The 11,920-nt window shown below is 39.7% G+C and overlaps 1 protein-coding gene across 1 annotated transcript in view; it reads left to right on the forward strand.

Moving 5' to 3' along the window:
* Window positions 1-7,796, forward strand: part of LOC103133704 (ubiquitin-conjugating enzyme E2 H-like) — an 11,100-nt gene extending 3,304 nt beyond the window's left edge. The window contains exons 2-7 of the mRNA XM_007545565.2: window positions 1,204-1,280; window positions 1,965-2,039; window positions 2,189-2,228; window positions 2,321-2,373; window positions 4,879-5,007; window positions 5,901-7,796. Of these exons, the coding sequence (XP_007545627.1) occupies window positions 1,204-1,280; window positions 1,965-2,039; window positions 2,189-2,228; window positions 2,321-2,373; window positions 4,879-5,007; window positions 5,901-6,025 (499 nt within the window). The 3' untranslated portion in view covers window positions 6,026-7,796. The remainder of the gene's footprint in view (window positions 1-1,203; window positions 1,281-1,964; window positions 2,040-2,188; window positions 2,229-2,320; window positions 2,374-4,878; window positions 5,008-5,900) is intronic.
* Window positions 7,797-11,920: the final 4,124 nt, after the last annotated feature.

Below are 11,920 nucleotides of genomic sequence, written 5' to 3' on the forward strand. Positions count from 1 at the left end.
TTTTTTTTTTTTTTTTTTACAGACACCATCTTGCAGGCAAGGCAGGTTTATTTATGCATTTATTTAAGGTGCTTAGGAAAATAAAGAATCTGACCTACTGCAAGTGTCAGTAAAAATAAAAAAGAAATGCATAAAAATAATGTTAGTAAAATGTAGCAATATAAGCTGAAGGGGAATCTTTCTCTCGGTATCTGATGGATTTTAGACATCATCGCTCCCACACTTGACAGAAACCAAAACACAAAAGAAGGCAGACCTAAAACTACAACCTTTTACCTGCTTGATTGCTTTCTTTCTTTTAAATGGGATAACTGATGAAACAGACTTGTGTCATTATAATTAGTAGAAAAACATGAGATTATTGTATGAGCTAACTTGCGGATTTAAAGAGCAGTGTGAGCTTTCAACCCAGCAGGTTTCCTCTTGTGCATCTCCAACTGAAAGAGCGCTGCCTGAGTTTCTACGGGTAACCCTCAGGGGCGAAGAGTACGAGTTGTACATCTCTATCAGGTTTTATTTATAGGATCCGTTGCCTTAGATCACATTTAGTCTTCCTGTCTGTGGTTTGCTGCCATTTTCTTTAAACCTTTGTCATTCTGGTTCTTTGTGCTCATATGAAGTTTGAGTTGTTTGCTCTCCAGAAGCTAAACGACTGTAGCTGCCACGCCAGCGCCGATCCGATTAGACTGTTGGAATATAAACGACTGAAAGTTTTCTGACAGAGTGATGAAATGAGGTGAAAGGCTTACTTCAGAGTCAAACCAGCCATTGAGATTAAATACCTCCACCTCGCTGTGTTGTTGTTCGACAGCTGACTCACCCTCATGCTTCTTGCTATCACCACATCCTGTGACTATTAGCCATCCAGAAGGTTTGACGTTTTCGTCGACTTAAATGACTCATTATTGCCTCTTTGTGTTTTTGCTTTTACTGTGCAGCTGAAGATTTTTGTCTTCCATGAGAATTGTTTTGTTGTTGAGGTTTGTGTTTGCCGGTTGAGTTTATCTGATTGAGGCCTCTGAATTATTGATCTCATTGTTGCAGCTGATGGTACTGACCCAGCGTTTGACCTCTGCCCAGCCAGGTTTGTGGAGGGGTTATGAGACGGTTATGAAGCAGCTTTGACGGGGTTTTAACTTTCCTCCTGAGGTTCTTGATCACTGTAGGATGTCGGAGGCGTGTTTTTCTTTAACCAGGAATCAGCATCGAGAGTAAACACGAGGTCACTATCCTGAGTGGACTGAATGAGTTTGTGGTCAAGTTCCACGGACCCCCTGGAAGTAAGAGTCTATACTGTTTGTCTTGAGTAGCATACCACAGTATTTTACCAGATTTGCATAAAGCCTAGTAAACTTTGACATTTTTAGACTTTATGTAAGCATTGTGAGCCTCGCAAAAAACAAAAACAAAAAACAAAATTCACACCACTTTTTCACATGTTGTTACATTAAAACCTTAAATTTCTATGTATTTTTATGTGTTAGACCAATCCAACAAATCTCTGGACTTTGACTAGGCCGTTCTAACACATTAATATTCTTTTGCTTTAAGCTGTTCTATTGCAGATCTGACTGCGTGTTTTGGGTCGAACCTCCACCCTAATTTTAAGTCTCTAACAGTGTCCAACTCCATGTAGTCTGACCAGATTTCCCTCCCCAATGGTTGACCAATAGTTGACATAATAATAATAATAATAATAATTATTATTATTTACCTCTGCAGCTCCTCTGGAGTTAGCATGTTCCTCTTGGCTGCTTCACTAATTAATGCTCTCCTTTCTCTCAGTCTAGCGGTGTTTTCTTTGTGCTTCATAATGTATGTGTTGGTCAGCATGAAATACCATAATCCCACACTTAAACGTTTCTGGTTTGAATGAAGCAAAAGGTGAAAAAGTTTAAGGACTATGAATTGTTTTTCAAGACATAATTATTGAAAATGAACACTTATTTGATTTAATCTTTTAGCACCGTATGAAGGAGGCGTGTGGAAGGTTCGGGTGGACCTGCCAGATAAATATCCGTTCAAATCACCGTCAATAGGTACGGATAAGTTTTACTTCTCGTCTTAGTGACAAGTAGGCCAGACAGTTCTTATTTTGTCATGATCAAATCATAGTAATATGATGGAAACACAAAATGAGAGAATAAATGAGCGATTGTTTGAATCTTAATAAAATCTTTTTTTTCAGGTTTTATGAACAAAATCTTTCATCCCAATATCGATGAAGCGTAAGTTGAGCTAGCTTCTACTTGTTGTGACAGATGTTTGATCAATCATTTCACTTTTCATCACTTACTCTGCTGCTGTGTGTGTTCCTCAGGTCAGGAACCGTGTGTTTAGATGTTATCAACCAGACGTGGACGGCTCTCTACGGTAGGTCACAGGGGCGTCTGCTGAAGATCCAAACTTGGCTAAACTAACGGTCATGGCCTAAAAACGACCACAGAGTGAAGCGCTCAAACCGGACCTCTGCTGTAGAGCTTTACGCTGTGCCTCTATTTAATCAGCTTACACTGCAGTGATAACTGCTGCTTTTATTCGGGTCAAGCATTCAGAGCTGATAGATTAGAAAGTCTTGAACAAGTGAGGAAGACATGTTTGGGTTTAGGTCATTTTGTTTCTTTGCCTTCTGGTGTCTTTGTAGATTTTAGTCAAAGAAAGTCTGGCCCAAAACGTCCAGCGTTGACTGTGAGTCAGTTCATAACCCGCTAGGGGGACGGTCCATCGTTTCCCCTACTCGGTGAGGGCCAGTGAGACCGCCTGTCCCCTCAAGACATCACAGCACGCAGCAACTGTATGTGTTCACTGTCAGTGTCATCCATTTTGTTAACTTCCAAAAGCTAGCTTGACAAAAGCTACACGAAAACACAAACTTCAGACTCTGCCATCGTTGCTGAAGCACGCTGAGTCAGGTACGCTCGTGTGTGTGTGTGTGTGTGTATGAACACACACTCCTGTCAGCAGACAGACAAAATCTGCAGAGCAAGCAAATATATCGGTGTTTAATTAAACGTTTCACAGTTCGTTTTGATGGTAGCACTTAATTTCCTGAGTCGTCGATCAGATACTTTTAGATAAATGTAGAGAGCAAAGTTTTTTTTTTTTTTTTTGCTGTTTCCACAAGAATGTTGCATAGTAAAAACATGTTTATTTAAGTTGGCTTAACTTGGAAACTACAAATATGCTACACCGTTATAAGCTAAACAAGTAATTTTCTTAAATTTCTTTGCTATAAAGTACAAAATATAATAAACTTGTAGCTCGACTCAGACAGGTGGGAGTTCACTGGGCTGCTCTGTTAGACAGTTTAACCTGAAGAAGCAGACTGTGCGTAGGAGTTTCTGCATGACTGGGTGATGACTGTTGTGGACACATAGACTTTTCTCTGGGTTTCCCATTCGGTTGGACTCTTCTGTGCTCCTGTGTTTAAATAAACTCAAGACAAACTCGATGAGTTCAGCGTTGTGTTCAGAAACAGCCACAGAAATCGGCCGATGGCTACCGATCAGTTTCATTGTTCTCCTTGTTTCCCGTAATAAGATCAGAGCAGCAGCACTTTGAATTGGAAAAGTATTTTGATTCTTCAGGTTTTTACTTATGAATAACAAAATCTGTAGATTTTTCTATTGAATGTTTACGTCTTCCATTTGTGCATGGAGCTTGTTTTGTTTATGGCTGACAGCTAAGTTCATGTTCAAGAAACAGATCTCCATTTCTCCTTGATTCACACACTGAGATGGTTTCACATAAACAACATAAACTCTGGGGTTTTTTTTATATCAAGTTCTTACATAAATGCTGATCTGCCATACTAATTAACTGTTGTGTAAAAAAAACCAACTTTAAATAGAATAACACAGCAAGCAAAGACGAGAAGAGCCACAGAGTGAGGAAATATTTTCCTGCTGTGCATCTCCAATATAGATTCAGGGAAGAGTGGGATGTGGCGACACCATAGTCAGATGTGCAATCTGTCCACTTTTCCTGGAGAGTTTTTACTGGTTCCATTGACTTTAGGTACTTCAAACAAGAAAAAAAATGTGACTTTTGAAAGTTTGATTGATTTTTGTCTGCTGAAATTAATCTTTGGATGTTCAAATAAGACGGCACCAGAGCTGCTCTGTAATGTTATCCAAGGACAGGACAGCAGCAGAGTCAGGAGAAGCTGTGTTAATAATTACACTGGCTGCTGCTGTGTGTTTCTACATTGCATCGAGTGAAAGTTACATGGATCTTATATTGGTAAAAATTATCTTACAGTTATTGTAGCGCACATGTTTATTTGTAATGGCCGAGCAGGGATCTGTTCAAAACTTTGAAACGTGTCAATACGTCTGAGCGCTTTGGCCCTGAAAGATAAATAAAGTATATATTAGGGATTAAATGTTTGAGTTTTATATCCATAAGCACGGGACTGACAACATAAAAACAGCGTTTTATGTCTTAACTTCATTGTTGAAAGGTAATATCTTGTAGTTAGCTTGGAGAGTCTAATGATACCAACAGGATGAGATTTGTCCTTCTGGTTGGTTTCCTTATAGCTGCGGGTGATGAAGCCTCTGACTGCTGTGAAGAAGATGCAGCAAATCCTGCGTGTCTCGTTAGCTTCCTGTCTGGTCTTTCCCCCCAGTTCCTCAGCTCTGTTGCACAACAGACAGCAGCGCTAAAACTAAACTGCAACATTTCCCTTAAACACCAGTCAAAGAAAGAGGATTTCTGCCAAGTCAGTGGAGAACCATCCAGAAATGAGCTCAGAAAAGGAACCGATTGTGTTTTTAATAAAACAAAAAAAAAATCAGAATATCCTAGTTGCAACTGAGAGACCCCTGGTGCCTGACTTTGATGCCGCTCTCACACGTTTCTCCACTCTTTTCTCAGATCTCACCAACATCTTCGAGTCCTTCCTCCCTCAGCTGCTCGCCTACCCCAACCCCATCGACCCCCTGAACGGGGACGCCGCTGCCATGTACCTGCACCGGCCGGAGGACTACAAACACAAGATCAAAGGTACGACACCAATACCCGAATATGTCTGCAATTGTAGTTTCATACAGCAAAAGTTATTGATCTGATTTTAACTGAATGGTGTGGACTGGATCGCTGAGATGCAGACGGTGACTTTGTCTGCGCAGTGAAAGGATGCCACGTATTTTAATTGTTGTTGGATTAGATGTAACTTGTATTGTTGTGCCTGCTAAACGCTTTTACACACATATTCATATCTCTTGAATATTTCCACATTCTCTAACGCTCCAACAATAAAGTTTATCGTGTTTTATCGGCTGCTTTCGGACTCTGCAGCAAGTGTCTTTTTGGTCCTTCCGCAATGGCAGAACCACATTTAAATATTTTAATATAGATATAACAAATGCAGATTTAGCAGTTCTGTTTTAGTTTTTTTGTATGGAATAGACCTTGCATTAACGTATCAGGAACATTTTTTGTCAACATTATGTTTAAGCTGTTTTTTTTGTGTGTAAATTATTTGCCACAAACATCAACATCCCATTGAAGAAAATGTCTTAATCCTTTTTTGTTGTTTTTTGTTTCATGGTTTTTAAAAACCTAAAAACAGAAATAAAATGGCAATTCTTTCAAAAATGTTAACATATGTCCTAATATTTTTACGCCTTTCCACGAAAGGTGATGTAACATTAGTGCCTTTAAATGAGTTTTATTTAATCACCTTTGGTTTGTAAAAGCTTCACACCTGGTGGACCAAAACAAAGTAGCAGAAAGTTTTGAACGAGAGTTTTTTTTTTGCAAAGCAGAGTTTCTTTGAGTCACGGCAGCGTAACGTTCTCCCGCCCGAAGCGCACGAGGTCGTTCTGTTTCTGATAGACGTGAAGCTGCTGCTGTGGACGTCGGTTTGGACTCATTTGTCTGCTCGTCTCTTCCAGAATACATCCAGAAGTACGCCACAGAGGAGGCTCTAAAGGAACAGGAGGAGGGCGGAGGCGACTCCTCCTCCGAGAGCTCCATGTCGGACTTTTCCGAGGACGAGGCTCAGGACATGGAGTTGTAGTGAAGGCAGAACCGTCCTTCGCCTCACAACGGACTATCGTTTCCTAAAGAGCAGAAACTCAGTACTATATTCGTATTTAAACAAACGGGACAATTTTTTACAGTAACACAAGGATTTTTATTGCTACACAAGGTTTTGCAGTATGGAAAACAAAAACAAAACAAAAAAAACAAAACAACGATGTCATGTTTAGGAAATCATCACCATCAGCTCCGCGCTCTTCCTCATCATCCGGAGAGATCAGAATGAAGTGTTGCTTTATTTCACCTGATCTCAACCCCAGGATTTTCACGCTGCACTATAAAACCGACGCAGGACGGCACTCGTCAACACATCTTCATCACCTTTTTACTTTTGCCATCATTTCCTCTTTAAGGCAGAGCTGGATGACTTAAAAAAAAAAAAGAGATTTAAAAATAAGAACTTGTTTTTTTTCCCCCCACTGCCGCCTACGAGGAGCTGCAATCATCACAATCACCGCTACGACAGGATTGAAAAGCAGCAGCTGGCCACAGTGGGCTCATGTTTTCGGTGTGCAGGCTGCAGACAGTCGTTCCAGGACTGCAGAAAGATGCAGACACATCACACACTTTCTAAGCGCATCAGCGTGTGCATGAATCTCATCCTTTTGACGCGTTGTGTTGCTCCGATGATACTCAGCAGGAATCAGGGAGAGAGCTCCGTAATCAATATCCTCTGTTTTCTAGCACCCGCCTTCTTCTTCTTCTCCTCCTTCTTCTCCTCCTCTCCGTTTTAGGAAAGTGTTTGCCATTCTGAGTGTCTTTGTGTGTTGTGGCATGACACAGAAGTACCAGTCAAGGGGTCAGTGGGGATTATTGTTGAACTTAACTCTGCCTATTGCTTGTGTTGAACTGTCATAGGTGTCTGACATGCGTAGGGATAGTTAGTTTCTTTGCAGGTGGTGAATCCTATCATGATGTATGGTTTAATACTTGTATAATGACAAACAAATGCTTTTCCTGTTAAAGTTGTGGAGCGTTAAATCATCTTCATCTGCCGAATTAACCCCTCCAAAGAGACGTTGCCCCCACCCGTCCCTCGTGGAGACGCGTCCCGTCGCAGCGCCCTTTGTTTCAGATTGGTCACGTTTACCGTCTCATGACGTCGGCAGCATGTTTTTTCCAAAAATATCGGGACCAAAAAATGTAATTATCTAACGTTCCCCTAAAAGGTCAAACTCTAAAAATAAAAACTTTAAAAGGTCTTTGTTTAGTGCAGCTGAGCTTTATGCATCTGTGGGCGACAGAGCGGTGAAGGTGTTGCTGTTAAATGTGCTGAGCTCTTAATGCACTGCGGATCAGACAGGAAAGCAGGAATGAAAGTCCAGATCCAGAAAAAAAAAAAAAAAAAAAGGGCCATTCCGTGTTGTTTGAAGGTGATTTAATCAGATCTCATTAAACTGTCCTCTGGTTAGCCTTTGTACCAAATAGACTGCATGTTGGTGTTAGTCTTAGGACATGATGTCTTCAAATGCAACAGTAACAAAAAACAGTAACAAAAAAAATGGAGAACCACTGTCCAGCCTCTTTGGATGCCATCAGGATTCATCGCTGTGTTTCTTTTTTTTTTTTTTTTCTTTCCTTTTTTTTTATTAATGCAACACATGTTTGACGCCTTTAATTTGTCTGAATGTTTTTATTTTGAACTTTTAAGCCAAGATATCCCCCGATTTTTAAATGGCAAAAAAAAAAGGAGTCAATAAATGTGCTTCCCTTGTAACTTGAAGAAAGAAATAAACAACAAAAACATACATGGTTACATCTTTTTTTTAATGTGGAAAGAAGTTAATTTGTCACTTAATTTGGAGGGGTTAAAGCTGCTTTCTTCACGTTGGTTAGAAAAATGATGCCAATCCCTGTTTTGTCCACTAGATGGCAGTATTTGGATGTTTTTCTTAGGGTTTTTATTTTTTTTACCTCAGATTTTTTTTTTTATCTTACAGCTTTCTATCAGAGGAGTAAGAGAAACATTAAATTATTAAGCTTCTCAGATGTTGACTTCATAAATGCATAAAATCCAATCGGACGTCGACAATAGTAATGATTATATCTGACAGACTTTGGTGTAACACCGGCAAAAATAATTTCCCGTCCTACAGGACAACCATTGATGAGTGTAGCCCACGAAGCACCACTGGGATTCTGATTTGCTTTTCAGCACCTTCATCTGGTGAGTTTGGTTGAAAACTAATAAAAACACTACAGAAAAGCATCTAATGGCAACTGCTCAGCATGGTGTAGGATCAGTGATGCTGTGGGCCCGGTTCTCTTTCAAAAACTAGAAACCTTGTTTAAAAGAACTTGATGGATTCTGAAATACCTGGAGATTTCAATTGAAGATCAGAAGACAGAAAATGGGTCTCAGCACTCAGCCGTTCAGGACAGGATGTGTATATCCTTAAAAATTTACATGACACTATTTGGAAAAAGCAACATAAAACTGGTTCACAAGACACAAAATCGACTCTCTTCCAGGCTTAATTTGAATTGAAAAGCAGAGGAGGAAAAAAAAGCTTCATTTTCTAGAGAAATTATATATATATATAAAAAAATGTCATTCTGTATACTTCAGCCTCATAGAAGACACGGTTCTGTCCAAATGAGTTCTACAAGCACCAAACGGTTTTTAATGTCATACCCATGTTTTCAGAAATAATTTCTTAATTTAGATGCTCTCAGATTAAAGCAGGGAAATTGTTAACATTTTGCAAGGTGGTTCAAAGCATGAAGTGTGAACTTTGAGGAAGTGGCCGCTAGATGGCAGTGTAAGGCGCAACACACTTCCATAAAATAACATTCAACGCTTGAAAGGGTCACAGCTTATTTTAACCTTCATAGAGTAAAATGACATGGCGTAAACGTAAATAAAAACCTAAATATGCAATATTTATCTTTTGAAGATACATTTTTATCAGGACTACTGAGAACTTAAGTGAATGATATTGATTTGCTTAATCAAAACCAAAACGTTTTAATGAACAAAAACCTTTAACACCAAACACACACACATTAACTTAGATTTCCTCAAACCATCACTTAATGCAATAAAAAAACCCACAAAATAAGACAAATAAGATTTTTTTTGATAAACTTCTATTAATTTATGCAGTTGGGCTTAAAGTGCAGTAAATAATTTTATAAGGCCATTGTTATTTGTATGTTTGTTCTAGAAAGATCTAGTTCTGAGAGCAAAATCATGGAAACAGAATATTTTTCTTTTGCTCCAGTTTTTCTCCGGCAGCTGTTTTTGTTCAGCTTTGCAATAAAGATCTCACAAAGAAACAATTTAAGAACAGATTAAAACATTAGTTTTCTTTTCATTAAACTCATTCTTGGCTTTGCACATCCGAGGGTGATTATAGACTACTGCAATACTGAATGATGCCGTGATGAAGTCCAGACCATGAGTATAATGATCTAATGAAATATTAATTGGTTGTGTGGCCACGCTGCCCCTTTCTGCGCATATTCTGGTTTCCAGTTGCAACATCAGTGTTTAATTTGGCTAGATAGCCACTCTCAGTAATTAGAGCTCATCCCCGAGTGTTTTATTATTTCAACCTCTCTCTATGCAGATTTAAAAAAATGTACTTTAAGAGCAAATATGAAGGGCTGGATTGCTCTTTCAATTTGCGAACTTATTCATAGGTCTGGATTTAAAATCGTAAAAGGTTATAATATTTGCGTTACGCAGTGCAAATGAAAGAGAAAAAAATAGCCCCTTTTGTGAAGAACTGTGGAAATATTTTATTCGGAAAAGAAAAAGATCGTATAAACGTCAAGTTTTTTTTTTTTTCCGGAGTAACCCGAGAAGCTTGAGGAGCAGCGGAGGGCGCGGAGAGCGATGAGCCTCTGCTGGCCGGCTGCGCCTCCTCCATAATGTATGGAGAGGACAAAGGGAGCACGGCTGGATTTCAAACTTAACTTTGAAAGAGCCGTAACCCAAGCCCGGACTATCCGACAACAGCGGATCCGCATCAGCTGAAAGGATGATGCGTCTTTTTCCACCTGCAATCTGTCTAATAATCACCGACAGCAGGTAAATGAGCAGTGCGCGGAGCTTTGGATGCTGGTATAAAACGCGGCGCACTGGAGGCCTGCGCTTGGAGAAACTTTTGCGCACGCATCGACGCGAGAGGGGAGGTCCTGCGCAGCCTGGATGCTGGTAAGTCAAATTCTTTGCCTGCAGCCTGAAGAGCTTTATTGGAAAATACAAGAAAAGTGTCTGTTGTGTTGTATATTTACTCGATTTCTCCGGATTAGGTCACTTTTCACATCTATTGAAGACTGAGATATACAAAATAAGGAGTATAATATTTTTTTTTTTACAGCCTTCTCTTTTAATTTCTGTTCAGGTTCGCAGTTTACGAAGGTTTTGTTAATTTCCATTACCAAAAAGGAGAAATTAAAAATACATAAAGAAAGAAACAGAGCAATATTTTGCTCTTTTTATTACTGATTTTGTCTTGGATGCTGAATCCGGGCATCGCTGCATGATAAACTGTCCAACCAAGATAAAAGTATGCAAAGTCTCCAGCCTGACTCTGACTTCATTAAGTGAATATTTATATTTAAGCTAATCTCGTGAAGTGGAGGAAGTCAGGATAAGTGCTGTCTGATTCAGCAGACAACTAGCAAACCGGCACTCTGTGGGGGGATTTAAAAGCGACTCTATTTTGACTGTAGAAAATTCATCACCATGGGAAATGGCTGGTGGTGAGGTATTTCAAAAAACATTAAAAGTCCTTAAGGAGTTTGTTGCTATAAATATGTCCTTCAGCCATAAAAAGTTCATTGAAGCTAATGCTACATGTGTTAAAATGCTCAAACACCATCTGCTGGCAAACATTTTCTCCTTAATTTGGCTCAAAATTCAAGCTCGTCCAGTCAGGTACTTATCGAAAGAAAGCATTTCCTACCCGATAAACTTTATGCTCCCAAACAACAGCCCTTGCCTTCCCAATGGTCTGACTATCAACTCTCTGCCTGATCTATTTGTGGCATAAACTGTGTAGTTTCTTTATCCGTCACATTTAGTTTGTGTCTCTGAGGTTCCAGTTGTTCCAGCAGAGACTGAACATGAATCTATCCTAGACATTTTTTACTTCCATAGAGCTCAGTTGCAAAGAAAACCGCTCACTCCGTCCTTTTTCTCTGTCCCAACAACGAGCAGCCGGACATCTACGCTACATGCTGCCTTTGAAAATGTATTTTTGGCAAGAAAAAAATTTGGTCTTTCATTATTGAGATAGATGTCTGAATGGCATTGCAGTGCCTTTTTGTTCTGGAGGGCATGGCTCAAAATGCTATTTTAGTTTAGGAAGAATCGTTTTTAAACAATCAGTTTGGGATTCATACTTGTGACATATCACTCTAAAAGAAGCCCCAAATGTGGAGCTGAAGGCAAGGAATGGTCTAACTAGCTACTAGTTTGTGCAGATTTCAGACAAGAAAGAATATATTTTAATAAGGAGCAAACTCTATTTATTAAAAATATGCCTTATTTTGACTTTCATGGCTTAGAATCATGGACATAACATTTTAGCAGGCTAAAAACACAAGCTCTAACTTATCAAATCAAGTTGTTCAGAAAAATCATGAAAAGACTCCAGATTGTTTTATTGGTGCTGAATGTCGACTGCAGCCAAATGCCTAAATAAAACGACTGTATTGCTGCTGTTGTTGCTCTCCCCATGCGCCTGCCACATAAAACACTTTCTGGATGTGCCCCAGTTCCTGTCCAGCATCTCTCAGGAATGCGTGCCCTGTGCGTAAAGAGGCGCAGCGGAAATGTACTGTCCCACCCAGGCCTGCTCATGGAGGTGGCAGCAGGAGAGGGAGGAGGGCGGCGTGGATTACTATCCTGCCTGTGGGT

This window comes from Poecilia formosa, unplaced genomic scaffold (genome assembly GCF_000485575.1).
Source record: "Poecilia formosa unplaced genomic scaffold, Poecilia_formosa-5.1.2 Scaffold13, whole genome shotgun sequence".
Classification (NCBI taxonomy): Eukaryota; Metazoa; Chordata; class Actinopteri; order Cyprinodontiformes; family Poeciliidae; genus Poecilia; species Poecilia formosa.